General features: G+C 38.3%; 1 protein-coding gene across 1 annotated transcript in view; it reads right to left on the bottom strand.

Moving 5' to 3' along the window:
* LOC131143469 (uncharacterized) overlaps window positions 1-12049 on the bottom strand; it is a 79813-nt gene extending 67764 nt beyond the window's left edge. The window contains exon 1 of the mRNA XM_058091788.1: window positions 11929-12049. Coding sequence (XP_057947771.1) covers window positions 11929-11976 — 48 coding nt within the window. The 5' untranslated portion in view covers window positions 11977-12049. The remainder of the gene's footprint in view (window positions 1-11928) is intronic.
* Window positions 12050-16977: the final 4928 nt, after the last annotated feature.

Raw genomic sequence — 16977 nt, 5'->3', positions numbered from 1 at the left:
ATGGCATCATCTGCTAATTGAAGATGAGAGACCGCAACTCCCTCTGTCCCCACTTCCAACCTTTCACCAACCCCTTAGCCACAGGCCCACAGCCCTATCCACCATCTTGCTCGACACATCGGTTACCAGGACGAATAGAAATGGGGAAAGAGAATCCCCTGTCTAATGCCTCTCAAACCCCTGAACTAGGACTTAGGTCCCCTATTCACTACTACTGAGGAACACAATTTAGATAAACAACCCCCTATCTACCTGCACCAATGATCACCAAAACCCTTTCTCACAAAAAATTTATCTAGAAACCACCAACTAATTCTACCATAGGCCTTCTCAAAATTCAATTTGAAAATAAAACCACTTCTTTACCTCCTAAGAATATCTTGCACTACCTCATTAGCAAGGTCTTAAATTTCAATTTCGACTCAAATTTCGAAGCTCCAAAAGTACGGAAATTTCAATTTCGATGTCAATTTCAATTTCGATTTGAAAAAAATAACGAAAATTAGTAGTAAAGCATGCAATTCTTTGTGAAACTTTAGAAATGGTTAACAAACATAATAATATAAGTTTTAGGACTAATATATAACAAATTAAATACATCTATGTTTTGTATGTGGTGGAAAAGTTGTAAAATAGTATGTGTATCAAACATATTTGTGAGATAATGTACATTAAACATATTCAGTTAATACAGACGAAATTCATAAATCATTTAAATATTATTTATTATACAAATAATGATAATTTAGACACGAAAAGTTAAATAAAATGTTACTGTAAGTTAATTTTTTCATATAATTTCAAAAGCACTTGTAATTATCTTTTGCTTCAATAAAATAAATTAAAAGAGAAATTTCACTTCACTCTAAATCTCTCATTTGAATTCTGATGAAATTTCATTGTATAGTTAAAATTTCGACAAGTCTTGCTAAAATTACGAGATTTCAATAAATTTCAGATGATTCATAGAGATTTCGATGAAAATTATGCAAGACGAAAATCGATAGCCAATTCGATTTTGAGGATGACGAAATCGGAAATTTCGACCAAATTTTTGACAATTTCATGGAAATTTAAGACCATGCTCATTAGCCAATGCTATAGCATCCACAATTTGTCTACTCCCCACCCCCAACTTAGCTAGAACTTAGGTGATTACCTTATAGATACTACAGACTAGATAATAGGTCTGAAGTCCTTTACCTTAATGGATTTAGATTTCTTCGACACGAAGATAATAAAATTAGAATTAATGCTCTTACGCAACCTCTTGTTCCTATAAAAATCAATAAAAAATTTAAACAACTCTCCTTAATAATATTACAGCATTCCTATTTGAAAGCCAAATTAAAACCATCTAGACCTGGAGCCTTAACCCTTTCCATCCCAAAAGCTACCCCCCTCACCTCCTCCTCCTCAAACAATCTCTCTAACCAAAGCATCTGGTCTCTAGAGATGGGATTCCACTCTTAACCCCTCGACCATCAGTCTCTAAGCCTCCTCCTTAGAATAGATTCTTAAAAAAATTAGAGATCCTAGAAGCAATCTATTAGGATTGTTAATAATAGTCCCTAACTCCTCTCTCAACCTCCAACTCCCCAGTCAAGTTTTCCCCCATCTTACCTTTTAGCAAGCCTATGAAAGAGACCAGTTACAATCACCTTCTTTGACTCATTTGAATTTAGCTTTTTGCCTCCAACTTCTCATTTCCTTAAAGATCACCTCTTCTTGCTCATTTTTTAAAGAGATCCTTCTAGCCTCCTCATTCTTCGAGAGATTAATCACCTCTTCTTTTTTATCCAAAGATTCCAACCCATCCAAGATTCTAGATTTCCTAATACTACATCACCAAACACCTCCTTATTCCAAGCTTTTAGCTTTTCCTTGTTTTAACTTCCTCGTAAACCTAAAGCCTTCCCAACCCCTCCAAATGTCTTCACCCCAAGCACTTCTTTCTAATGGCTTAAACAAAGCATGATCTAACCACACATTCTCAAACCTAAAAGGAGTGGGACCCATGCTACTCTATTAGATTCCAGCATAACGAGGAAGTGATCAAATGTCGCCCTCGGAAGAATAGTTTGGGAGAGGTTAGAGAATTCATCCTCCTAATCACCACAAAAGAGGAACCCATCCACTCTACTAGCCACTGCCCTAATGTCACAGTCCCATATTGGATGTGCACTAGGGAGAACTTAAGCTTATAAGGATGGTTTGGGCTCCAATTATGTGAGGTGGCTTTTATAGGAAAAACCTATGAGGCCAGTGGGCCAAAGCAAACAATACCCCACCAGAGTTGGGCCTAAGAACATTACATTCAGTATCAAATCCACTCTGAGAGTACTATCATGTGGGTGGATCCTACAAAGATACATAAGCCACTCTGACAAAAGCGTAATTAATCGGACGGGAGAGCATGTCATGGTCCCACATTAGACGTATACTAAGGAGATCTTGGGCTTACAAGAATGGTTTGGGCTCCAATTATGTGAGGCGCCTTTTATAGGACAAACCCATGAAGCCAATAAGCCAAAGCGGGCAATATCTCACCAAAGTTGGGCACAAGACCATTACACCTACCCCCCCCCCCCCCCCCCCCCAAAAAAAAAAAAAAAAGACCAAATATAGCTAGCATTGCTCAAAGGAAAATCTCTAAGGCCACACTTTGTGATCAACAAGTCGAAATGTTGCATACTTGCAATAACTCCAACCCCACCCCTCCTTTTCTTCTCCCCCAAAAATCTCACCATGTTAAAATTCCTGCCTACTACCCACCTAGGAGAACAAAACTGAAAAACGAATTAAAATTCATCCCAAAATGCACTCCTGAGAGTAGGGCTAGAAGGACCATACACTGAGGCAACCCACCACAAGCCCCTCTCTTTCACATTGACAAGAACCGAAAGGGAAAAGAAACTCACTAAACTATCCACTTTAGAAATAGACTGAGAGCCCCACATGATAAGAACGCCCCCTGAAGCGCCACAAAATGGTAAGACGTCTCACTCCCTCTATCGACCACCCCAAATACTCCTAATGGTCCTTGATCTATCATCTCTAATTTAGTTTTTTGAAACAACACAATGTCCAGGGAATACTTAGACAACACTTCCTTAATAAGACTCCTTTTCCTAATTCCCCCTAAACTTCTAACATTCCAATTGATAATCTTCATAATTTAACATGCTTGCCACCCTTCCCAATACCCTTGCCACCCTTGTAATTAATAGAAGAGACCAATTTTTTTAATTCTTTCTGAACTTTCTTTTTCTTTCTCCAAAGGTTCTTGGACTTAGACCCACCCTCACCTCCTTCCCTAAGGGATCCACTAGTTTCAGGCCTAAATCTTCTACGAGTTTATTAGTCTTGTAATCCTTTCTCACCTTCCTCACGGCTAAGCCCAGTGCCCTCTCCCCTACAAGGAACCTCCCTTTGGCATAAAATATTAGGAATAAGAGAAATCTGAGTGGCAAGGGGGGGAATACCATTCCTAATTTTGGAAGAACATGGATCTCTTGAAGAAGCATATACCTTTTCAAAAGTATCCCCACCTATATCCAAAGAAAGATCAACCAAATTATTACCAAGAGGAGAATCAAGCTCAGGATTGGACGGAAAAGACCCCTTTCATTTAAGGCAATCAAGTGGTCTGAACAGTGATTAACACAATCTGTACTTACCTGTGTGCAATCAGGATTCCAGTGTTGGTGCACTAGCTCCATTTGCTGAGGCATTACCGCTGCGTTTGTTCTGTCCCAATCCATTTAATTCAGCATTTCAAACCTCTCCTTCAAAAATTTGAACTAAACCATTCTCCTCTGCAAGATCAAACTCCGCTCTAATCTGGTCACGAAAAAGTTCCTTTCAGATTCGCAAATGCTGCTCAAAATCATCCTCTTCATCAAACGAAGAGTCAAATTCTGTTTCCCCTTCAAAATTAGTCATCTGATTTTCCTTTCAAACTGATTTTTCAGGAGAAAATCGCAGATTCGAAATACAATCGAGTTCTTACAGTTCAAACCGAGATTGTTTTTCTGAATATAGCTTTTCCTCCCTACTATTAGAGGTACCAACAATCTCTAAGCTATTCCCAATTAACCCCTCTTTGTTATTATTTACTACTTCCTTCTGCCCAACCAAACAAATTATCCTATCATGACCTTGCTTGTCTATCTCTCCAGCTTCAGATCTGGTGTGCTTCATGTTGACAGCTGAATCACACCATATGGTCCCAATGAGGGGAAGAGCCCTCCTTTTCTCAACCCACATTAATTTTGGCTTATTAAGCCCATCTGACTTGATCCTCTGTGTATTAGACCCACTCAAAGTCAGCCCTTTAAACCCATTCTTCTTTATAGATTTTGAACATCACCAACCACAGCTGTGACGCTCTCAATTAAAGGGACTGAATTAGTAGATAGTACCTCTGAATCCCTGTGATCCTGGACTACAGCACTTACTTCCTTGGGCTCCTTCTTCGCCGGAACAGCCTTAACAATGTCTGCGTAAGAGGGTTTTGCCGTATAATTATCCAACAGCCTGTCTGTATCCCTATCCTTATGTATATTTCTCAATCCACAATCTAGACATCTAGGGCTCCCCTTGATACTGTCTGCTTCAGTTTTGTTCTCCTTCGATAACTCCAGCAATGCAGCAAGAAACAAATTCCAGCCCCTACGCTTTTCCTCTTCTGGAATCCTAATGTCCAACCACCTCCCTCCACCACTCTCCTTCTCTAGCAGGATAAAATTACCCCTCTCATTAGCAGGAGGCCTGAAACGGATTGCCCTACCATTCCCTGTGGAGAAATGAGATCCTCTACTCGCATTTACTCCTCCCAGCCCTTAGCAGAGAACCCCCATCATCTTCGACACCCAAAGAAAATCTTCTTCTATCTTCAGCACAATGTAAGAAATATCCAGCCAATTCCGTGATTTGAGTTGAAGAGTCTAACCGAGTCAAGCTGAACGCCTTCCTCTCAATTTTAACAGAGGATGACTCAACCATCCCTAGTCCCCAAACCTCAAGTTTGCCTGAAGGGTGCAAAAGGTAAAAGCAAGGGAAGCAGAAAATTTGACAGAAACCAGGGGCAGTGTTTTTGTGTGATTAACAGCCAAGGAGGACTTGCCTATAAGATACACAATTAACAGCAGAAAAGGATCAGATGCTGTTGAAACTTCAATTCTGCAGTAGGGTATCGCTGAAAGGGAAAAAGGGTTAAGATATTAAGTCATCACAGGATTAGAAAGGGCAACCCACTGGTTGATGAATTTGGAGCTTCAAGTCATTGGCTAATGTGAAAGGAAGATTCAAATTGAGACCTAGGTGTAGGTCAGGAATGGAGTCGAGACCACCGTTATGTTCTCGCAATCAGTTTTAGGCTACAAAGATTTCAATCATCTCCCAGTGACACAGAGGAAGAGCCAAAAAAGGCTGAGTGTTGTGTGATGCAAGAGCAGGAGACAAGGGTTGTTCGATGCGGATGTAGGTTGTTGAAATTTTGATTGAATGAATGACCTAACTTGAAGATAGGTCTCTCCCTCTATTTATAATACAAATCAAATACATTCTAATGACCATAATACCCTCATTAACTCTTACTAATTAACATACTAATATACTTGATAATAATACTAAAAGACTAAAATAACCTTTAACACTCCTCAAGCTAGAGCATGAATATCATATGCTCCTACAAATAAATTTAACACGAGCACCCCCCCCCCCCAAAGCTTTGAAAAACAAATCAGCAAGTTGCATGTCAGACTTCACATAAGTGGTAGTAATGAGCTACTGCACAAGTTTCTCCCGAACAAAATGGCAATCAACTTCAATGTGTTTTGTTCACTCAAGAAAGACCAGGTTTGAGGCGATATGAAGAGCAACTTGATCATCACACATCAACTCCATAGGCTGAGAATGTGGAAAACCCAATTCTTCCAACATGTTCTTCAACCAAACAAGTTCACAAGTAGTGTGAACCATAGCTCTATACTCTGATTCAGCACTTGACCTAACAACCACAGTTTGTTTCTTATTCTTCCAAGAAACCAAATTACCACCAACCAAAATATAGTGTACCCGGTTGTAGATCTTCGGTCGGAAGGCGACTCGGCCCAATTTGCATCTTTATATTCTTGAATATACGTGTGACCTCAATCTCAATGTAAAAGACCTCTCCAAAGTGCACCTTTGAGATATCTCAATATGCGAATTACTGCATCCTAGTGACTTATCCTCGAAGAATCTAGAAATTGACATGCAACACTTATTGCAAAGGATATGTCCAGTCAAGTGACCATGAGATAATTTAACTTTCCAACAAGTCTCTAGTATCCTCTAGGATTAGGCAACAAATCACCCATATCCGGAAATAACTTGCTGTTAGGATCCATGGGTATATCAATCGGATTGGATCCCAATAATCAAATTTCATCTAACAGATCAAAACATACTTCCTCTATAACAAAACAGTTCTCGTACAAGATCTAGATACTTCTATACCCAAGACGTATTTCAACGGTCCCATATCTTTGGTTTGAATCTTAGTATATAGAAAAAGTTTGATACTTTGAAAGCATTTATCATCATCACCTGTAATAACAATATTATCCACATACACAACGAAGAGGATCCTACTTGATGAAGTATGATGATAAAACACAGAGTGATCCACTGCACACCGTCAAAGACCAAACTCAAGTATTTAAACACTAAATCAACCAAACCGTGCTCTGGGAGACTACTTTAAAACATATCGTACCTTCTTGAGCCGACACAATAAGCCTAACTCCCCCTGAGCAACAAACCCAAGTGGTTGCTCCATACAGACCTCCTCCTCTAGATCACCATGCAAGAAGGCATTCTTCACATCTAACTAATGCAGAGGCTAGTGATAAGTAGTATCCAAAGAGATGAATAGATGTACTGATGTAAGTTTGGCAACTGGAGAAAAAGTGTCAAAATAATCCAAACCATTTGCCTAAGTATACCCCTTCGCACTAAGACGTGCCTTCAAACAAGCCACAAAACCATCAGAATTGAGTGTATACCCAATGACAACCAACCACAGACTTGTCATGAGGAAGAGATACCAAGTCCCAGGTACCATCGTCCTGTCAACCATGGTATTCCTCTGCCCAAAGTGGGCTAAGGCTTCTGAAACGGATTTAGGAAGGGCAGCAAATGATAGTTCAGTAACAAAACAATAATAGTAGGGTGATAAGAAGTCATAGCAAACATTGTTGGAAATGGGGTCTTGGGTACATGGGTGTTCACGTTACCAGACAGAAATGGAAAGATCAACATCATGGGAAATATGATCATCTGACGAGTAAACCAAAGATGTGATGGTAGAAGCTGGAGGGAACTCTCTTCCTTAGAGCCACTGTCATGAATACACCTGCAAATTAGGATAATCAAGATGATGAGGACTCGAACTACATGGAAACACAGATGGATGATTGAGCAAGGATAGCAAACTAGAATTTGGAAGATTAGACAAAGGAAGAGACTCGTTGAGATTAGAAGCACTCAGGGACTAGGTGTAGTAAGGCATAGAATCAAAGAAGGTAATATCTACAAAAACAAAGAAGTGATGCAGCATAAGAACATAAAAACAATATCCCTTTTGAGTATATGAGTAACCTAAAAAGATAGATTTTCTAGCACGAGGATCCAATTTATCCACCCCAGGAATTAGTTGATGAACGAAGGACATACACACAAATATACGAGGAGGGAGGGAAAATAAAGGTGAATTAGGAAAGATAATGGAGTAGTGAATTTTATCCCTAAGAATAGAGGATGGCATCATGTTGATTAGATAGCAAGCAGCAAGTACAACATCACTCCAAAACACTTTAGGTAGATGCATTTGATAAAATAAGGTGCAAGTGATTTCAAGGATATGTCTATTTTTCCTCTCTACAACCCCTTTTTGTTGAGGAGTGTGAGCACAGGATGATGGGTGAACAATATCACTCCAAAGTATTCAAACTGGCAAACCAAATTGAGTCTTTATTCAGAACAAAAGGCATAAAATATATGAAATAACTCAAAACAATCTTTTATTGAATATAGTTGGGTCATCCTTGAATAATCATCCACAAAGGTTACAAAGTACCGAAAACCCAACATGGACACAACTCTGCTAGAACCCCAAACATCAGAATGGGCTAACATGAAAGGGGTTGCAGCCTGTTTATTGACTTGGGAAGTAAAAGGGACATGATGATGCTTTCTCAACTAACAAGACTCATAATCAAGACTAGACACAAAACTGAAATTAGGAACTAGACGTTTCAACTTTTCCAGTTAAGGATGACTAAGGCAACAATGAATTTGGAGAGGTGTGGCAGTAGCAGTGAAAGCTACAGAAGAAGATAGCGGCTCAAAGTGACAACCCACTAGCTTCATGCCCTCCGCGAATCATCTTCCTCGTCTTCAAATCCTAAATAACCACATATTCAAGAAAGAATGTTACCAAACAATTTATGGATTTAGTAATCTTGCTAACAAACATCAAATTGAAAAGAAACTTGAGAATATACAAAACCAAAGGAAGAGAAATAGAAGAAGTCAGATTTATAGCCCCAATTCCCTTGACAGTAGTAGTGGATCCATCAGCAAGAGTAACACAAGGTAAATTTGCAGGATACTAAGGAGTAGAGAAGAAATTAGGTATACATGTGGTATGATCATGTGGTAGTTGAGTCTATAACTCGAGGAATAGGACGAGAAGCACTAGACGACAAGCATGCTATGGGATTGCCTATTTGGTCAAAATATGTAATTGGAAGAGAAGATTGTTGTGACGCTTAATACTACTAAAACTTGGAATACTCTTCCGCTGACATAGATACAGTATGTTCCCCCCCCCCCCCCTAACTTGGCCCCAAAGGTGTGGAGTCGGTGGTGGCTACAATGACTGCCTCCAAAGGTGTGGAGTCGATGGTGGCTACATTGGCAACACTCGAAGGTCTACCATGGAGATCCCAACACTGTTTCATAGTATGATTACCTCTTCCACAATGAGTGCACTTGCGAGAAGTGCCTCTACCTTGTCCATCTCTACCACCATGACTACTCGAACCACCTAGATAACATCTACGATTGTTTGGTAAAGAACTAGAATTACCCTATGTGGCAAAGGTTGTCCTCTCAAAGCCAGAGGAGCAAGGGAATGTGTGCAAAAAAGAAGCACGAAGGATGTGAGAATAAACATCGGAAAATGATGGCAACTCTACACTACTAAGTATCTAGGATTGGAATGCCTCAAACTCAGGTCTCAAGCTAGCTAGAACCCGAAGAACTGTCATTTGCTCCCTCTGCTTTTGCGTGTCACGAATACGTTTAGCTCCTCATGAATACACTCCATCTCTCCAAAATAATCTGCAATACTCTTGTCTCCTTATTGTGACTAAAAGTACTCCTAGGATAAACCATACATATGTGTAAAGTTACTAGAGTATAGAAGCTTGGCATAATTTCAATTATCCTTGCACGAATCTATATGCATGCACATCCATGCCATTTGCGGCTCCATCGAATTCCATAAGAAGGAAACACATCTTCCTTAATCCACACTTCTTTTCTCTTCTCATCAGAAGGATCAAATTAGAGCAAGTGGTCAGATTTTCATAATCCTGCTAAATAAGCCTAAACAACCTTAGACCATTGAACATAATTCTTTCCATCCAACTTTTGAGTTGTTATCTGTGGCAACAATGAAGGAAGATGTTTTTGGGATTCATAGACTCCATCCCAACACTCACAAACTAGTAGCCACACCAATATCAAACAAGGAGAATAATCAAAACTAATCAAGACAACCACAAATGATGTGAAGCACTAAAACAACCATAGATGAGGTGAACCACTTACCAATTGATATTCATTATCGTAGCGTCACAACTCAATTTACGAACACTACCATTGCTACAACAACTCACACAAGAGCCTTTACTAACACCAAACAACAATTAACAGATTACCATAAGAGTATGGTGAAAAAAGGTTGGATCTTTAAGCAAAAAGCATGCCCAATAGCTTGATAATATGATCTAGGGAAGGAATCAGATCATTGTGGAGGGAAAAAATAGAAAAAGGTGGTAGAAACCTCTCTCACACGCCGGCACTTGGGGTTGGGATTGCCGGCAATCTGCTGGCACATGGGGCCGCACATGAGTCACTTTCATGCAATGGGGTATTGTAGGATTAGGCTTCAGATGGTTCTGTTTTAGGCTATATGGCTGGTTTTGTGAAATAATGAAGGGTGGAGGTGGATTTGAGAAGGGCAAGGACAAAAGGTATTTTCTAGTGACAGTTTAGTGTGATAGGGTTTAGGTTGAGATTTTGATTAAATGAATAACCTAACTTGACGATAGGTCTCTCCCTCTGTTTATAATACAAATCAAATACATTCTAATGACCATGATACCTTACTAACTTTCACTAATTAACATACTAACACAATAATAATACTAAAATAACCTTTAATAGAGGTGAATGTGAAGGTGCAAAGTCATGGGAGAGGCTACAGCTCGAGGCGAGGTGGAACAATGCTGATGAAGGTGTAACAACAAAGGAAATGACACGATTAACTATATAGAGGTGGGCTAAGAGATGATTAAGGGAGGAGACCCTGCTTAAGGACTCAAGGACCAAAGGAGTGAGCACTAAGAGGAGAGCATTTTTTTTCGCATTCTACTCAACATTCTCAAAAAAAAAATTGGTGCTTGAGCTCTCTCTTCAAATCTACCCAAGTATCAATTACATACCAACCATTTTGAATCTTATCGTACTTGAACGCTACAACAGCTTAGTGTCTCCACCAATCAGGTACATTGCCGCCATGGTTACCTTTGCCTCCTCCAAGTTAGTCCTAATTGCACAAAAGTATTGTACCATGTCAAATAAGACGTTCACAAAATCCTTAGCATCACAAGCAACACTGTATAGCGTTGTACCCTTATAGAATTGGAATTCCTAAGAGCATGGAACCAGGTTCACCTTGGTAGTAAGTTCAACCATTTGGTGTTGTTGCACTTGTACCATACCACAAATATCTTCCATCAATTCCTCAATTGAACCTTACTGTTGTTTATTGAATCCCTTCAATAAATCAATATGTTCTGTAAGTTGGGTCATCTCTACGACAACATGATTGGCACTCTTAACCAATGCCTCTAGTGCATCATTTCTCCTAGCATCAATTTCGTGACAAGGTTCTCCCAACAATGCTTCACACAATCCCACAATCCATATGCAACCAAATTATGAAGAAATTTATCAAACTTTGGTACCATTTTTTGCAGTATGAACACTTCACAACTTATGAAGGGTAGTGTGGCACAAGGCACTAGTTGTAGCACATTAGCTTAACTAGCCAATGAAAAGTAAATTGTGCTTCACCACATGAACAAATTCACAACCACCGATACAAAGCACATGAAAGCAATAAGCAAACATTAATATAAATAAGGGTCACATAGTAAACCATAAAGCAACATAATTCATTAATGACACCTCCATAGACAATATGTGTTTAGCGAGGGAGTCAAATAGGCTAAACATATTCACAATAGCTAGTGAGTTTTACAAATGAACATTCACCCTCATTTAAAGAGCTTTTTACACTATTTTAACTCTACAGACTAGCACTAGGAAGTATCAGTATGACTACATCAATATGATCGAGAAGTCATACTACTTGTTTTCACAAAGGCATTATCCTACTCAAAAAATAAAATCTACACTAGTATTTACGTGTTAGCCATCCATGTGCACAAGATGCAATCATAGGCATGCATGATGCCCTAAACAATCTTTCCTTAAAAGACTCCGAAATGACTAAAATAGGGAGTAAGCTATCTACTACAACATGATCATTCTTCAAATCCACAGTGTAGGTTCCAAGTTGCTTACATTCACCAACATCACTTCGGCGTCTTGCAACATCTTGGATACCACCATTTTACGAAGCTCAAAGGCTTTAGTGCTCACCCTTCTCCTTTTAGTAGTTTGCAAAAACTTCGAACTCCGCCACTGCTTCCCTTTTTAGTGAAGGCCAACCTTGCACTCATAACTTTGACATCTTTTTGGTGTTGTCGAAGCTCGAGTTCCACAAACTCAGCAACAACTTTGGGGGCCAACACCATCTCAACCCCAATCCTTGACAAAGCTATCTCCCTTATCTTCTCCATGATGGCCTATATGGAGGCCATCTGCTCATTAAGCTTGGAAAAAAACACTTAAATTGATCCTGCAAACTACAACAAAATGGCAAGACATAATGAAATATACCCAAAAAATTTCAAAAGGATATAGAAAAGAAGACGCAGCATACCTAGAAGACCACGTGCATGACCTTAGGAGCAAGGAGCACAAGAAGAGTAACAATATTGAACCAACAAAGAAAAAACTCAATTATCATGCTCCATTAAGACCCTCCACATGTCTATCCATTCATTTGATCATCCTTGTGTGATGCTTTAGGAAATGTAAATATATTGTCATGCACACATCAAATATAATAAATTCAAAAAATGTTTCAAATGGTTTTGGAGGAGGTTACCCAATTTCCGACCAAAATGTATGGGAGAGAACTATCTAGACTGATATAGGTGTGGCTTCAAGACCACAGCCAATTAGTTCAACCTCGTGAATAAGGAAATCAATGGCAACTTATATAGGGAATTCTAGCATGCTATAGGGATCCATGCAAACCAATCAAAGGAAAACAATTGTCCACCCCAATAGCTTATAGAAAGGCCACGACCTAAGAAGACAAAGTAACCCACTTCCCCTCAAATAGACCACACTCACACAACTGTCAAGAGAGGCCCATAACCAATGCAATTAAGCCCATCATTGAGTAACCACCTTAAAGAAACTCTCCCAGTCCCGACCCTACTCTAGTTATAGGACATTCATCCCAAATGGGAAGGTAAGTGAGTATGTGTCTTCGTTTTTCCCCCACAAACTCCTATTGAATTAAGCATTTAAGTATTCATCCAAGGCCCAGCCTCCAATTACCCCACTTGGACCTTATTGCAAATGAACACTTGGTGCCACTTCATAAATACCTATGTCAACAATTTTACCATATCCAACAGAGAATCTCCCCCCTTTATCCTCTCCCGTTTGCAGTGTTTGCAACTCTGCATACCTGTTCGCTCAATTCATCAAAAGTGAGTAAGAATACATAAATTTATGAACTTCATTTTTTCTTGAAATAATGAGCGTTAGCATTATTGTGTGGCTAAGTTAATAGCAGCAGAAAACGTGAAACGTCAGTTATTTCTTTTTCTATTTTCTTTTTGTTGATTTCTTATGTACCAGACAGATGGTAAGACAAAAGAATGCAAGCTCACAATCATCTCGATCATCAAGAACATAAAAAAGTAGGAGTTTTCTAAAACGCCGAAAGAAAAAAGGTGCGATCAACTCGATAACCAAAACCTGCAATTTGTGACAAGAAAAAACGAAGAAAGAATGAAGGGTGACTGAAACTCTAAATTTGAACATTGGAGCCGTTAGATACCTGAGGATGATGAGTGGCTTTCTGTAACAGGCGCTTTGCGAACATGGCTAATCAGCTACAAGGTTTTGAATGTCCGTTTGGTTCTGCAGTTCGTTCGTCGTCGGGTAGTCGTCCGTCAGCCTTTTGTTTTTAGTCAGGGGTTCGACAAGTATAAAAAGTTCTGCAGTTGGGCATTAGTCAATAGTCAACGAAATCCGTGGCTTGCTGGACTCTTGTACTGTAGACGGACTGGCCCGGCCGGTCCAGCCGGGAGGAACTGTTTATTGCTTTTCTTGCGCGGAAAAAGTTAAAAAGTTGATGATAAATTACACCAAATTACAAAATCCAATCAAAAAATTATTTATTTTTTTTAGCTATCATTTCAATTCAATCCATCCAATAACTAAGATTAAGTGTATTGAACTAATACATTATAATTAGATTAAATATATTATTTTCTGACATGAAGTGTAAAATTTTGAAATAAATTAATTTGATTTAGTTCATCGTTAGGTATTGACATAAATACCGTAGAAAAACAAAACTCAATGAAATATTATTTAATCAAGATCAAAAAAAAGAAACAAAAACAAGAAGTCCAAAAAGAAGACACAAGTTTGGCAGTCTTTCTACTCTCTGTATTCAAAATTGCAGCAGCAATATATCAATGTAAATATACCTAGGTTTTAACCTAGGGCAGTTATCCAGTATGGGCAGTCTCATATTACCCAACTACAATTAACCAATAAGTTAACAAATAAAGCCAATTCTAGGCTTGGTTTACGGCCAACATTGTCTCCCTTAAACCAAGCTCGTTCATAGACACCATGTCTAGCATCTTATTCAACCTTAATAATAATTTTGACTTCAATAGTTTCGTGAGGAAATATGCCACATGATCTTCAGATTTTGTAAAATTCAAGGACAATCTCGTTGCTTTTCACTAGCTCCTTGATGTAGTGAAACTTAATATCAATGTGTTTGCTTCTTTCATGAGAAAATGAGTTTCTAGATAAAGCAATCGCTAATTAATTATCACAAAAAATCTTTGTTGGTACAAAAAATCAAGCATCCATCTTAACCAAACTGCATGTGTTGCAGTTCTTGACGCGACAATATGTTATGCCTTTGAGGTAGATAAAGCAACCACCTATTGCTTTTTTTTTTTAGATGACGAAGAAAAATTTCAGAACCAAAACATAGCACGTACTTTGAAGTACTCTTTTATGTTTCTACATCTCTAGGCCAATCACTGTCTGTGTATTCAATAAGATTGAAATTGTCAGTCCAAGAATAAAAAATACCATCAAACTGTGAACATTTAATATAACGAAAGATACGCTTTGCTACGTACAATTTTCCCTTCCATTGATAATGTAACAACATGATTTTCATGCCATTTTTTTTTCCTTCTTGTTTTTTTCTTTTCTACATATATAAACTGTAAAATTTCACCGTTCTGATAACTTTTAATATAAAACATAACATCATCATGGACTAGGTAAGGACCGTGAAACCTGTATAACTATAAACTACCTATGCAGCGAAAAGCGGAAAGCAAATATCCACATCAAATATATACAACACCAGAGAGTCAGTATCTCTCCAAAGTATACATACTTAACCATTCCCAAAATGTCCTCACCTGGATCTAGGGACTATTCAAAAAATGACTTCCCAAAATACTTACCCTCCAAACAGGGCAGTACTACAATCCCCTTTACTTGAGAGTCTGATCTGCTCGCCTATCTGGTTCACCTGAAAAATAATGGAATATTGGGATGAGACAACTCTCAATAAGACGAAATATGTTATTACCAGTGTGTGGCAGATGAGTTTATATAATAGTAAAATATGATTCAGAAGTACTGCAAATAACTGAGTCTGAGGAAACACATATAAATACTACACAATATAACTCATACCTATGTTGCTTAACATAAACTGTTTTTCTGAATATTCTGTTCATAATACTTCTAATATTTACAGGTATGTCTACCATTTCTGTAAATCTAGATATATTTATATATATATATATATAATAACTGAAAAAACATCCCTAAATGGATAACTGAAAGTCATGATTTAACCCTTTATGACAGGGTTGTGCAGCCCGCAGGTGGGACCTATCACTAGCTGGCCAACCAGGATAAGTCAACTAAATTCCGAAAGTCAGATCGACCTCTTCAACCCTAACTGACGGGGAGCCTGCCCACAACATAGGCACGATTGACTACTGAAAATCCACATACTATCTAAGTTATGTGGTTGCACTCTAAACTGAAAATAGCTAAAATACCGTGCTCTGAAACTAATCTGGTTCATCAAGGTCTGATACTATATATATATATATATATGTAACTTGATATTTTTATATTATTGTTTTACCATGATTCTGATATAACTGAAATAACCATAACATGAAATAACTGATCTGAATGTGCTATATAATCTGAATACTAAATATCTAAAGATTTAAATACTAAACATCGGAAATGTTATGGTTCTGAAATCTATAAATCATGGTATACTAAAAATGTTGTATTATTTATTTTTCTGAATATATTCCATAAAAAAATGTGATTCTACAAAATTTGAAAATATCTATCTATTTGTAGATATTTTTACATACATATATATACCGTACATCATGATATTCTGAAATTCATATAAATTTTGTATAATAATATTTTCTACTAATATGTCGTAAATCACGATATCTGAAAGCTATAAAAATTGTAACGACCCGAAGAATAATAGTATTTAAATAATAAAGAGGGAGAGAAATGGAAACAGTAACAGAAGGAGGCAGTGGAGCGTTCGTCGACACAATTCATTTTGAATATAATAACCCAGGGGATTTTCTCATGACCTTGTCGACGAACACAAGGGATTCGTCGACGAGGATACAAAAGGGTCTCGTCGACAAGGGCAAGTTTTGTCGACGAGAAGATACCTAGAGGATTTTTTTGGAAGTCTAAAATTCGTTGACGAACATTATACAGGACTCGTCGACGAGATGATGTGGCTCGTCGACGAAGGCCATAGTATAAATAGTGTTCAACTCGGATTTTACGCAAAAATTTCAGCCGAAAAACCCTCTTTCTCTCTCCTATGGTCCCTCACCCTCCTTTCTTCGATGTTGGCCCGTCAGTTGCCAGATCGACAATCTGAGGCCACCACGACGCTCTTGGCAGAGTTCTCTGCAAGTTTGCCAAAGCGGATAGTCGGTAGGATAAAGTTGGAATTCATCTCAAATCAAGGATAAGGTCTTTTATTCGGAATTTGACTTTCCAGCAGTTGTAGGAAATGTTGTAGACGTAGAGTGGAGAACCCTACGAGTGTAGGACCTGTCTCAATAGGGGAATCTTAGCAGAAATCAAGTAAGGAAAATATGTTATGCTAGGTAGTTCTAAAATGATTTCCAGAAATGTATATTTTTACCAGGTTAT

This window comes from Malania oleifera, chromosome 11 (genome assembly GCF_029873635.1).
Source record: "Malania oleifera isolate guangnan ecotype guangnan chromosome 11, ASM2987363v1, whole genome shotgun sequence".
NCBI lineage: Eukaryota > Viridiplantae > Streptophyta > Magnoliopsida > Santalales > Ximeniaceae > Malania > Malania oleifera.
This window is presented reverse-complemented; position numbering and strand designations above follow the sequence as displayed.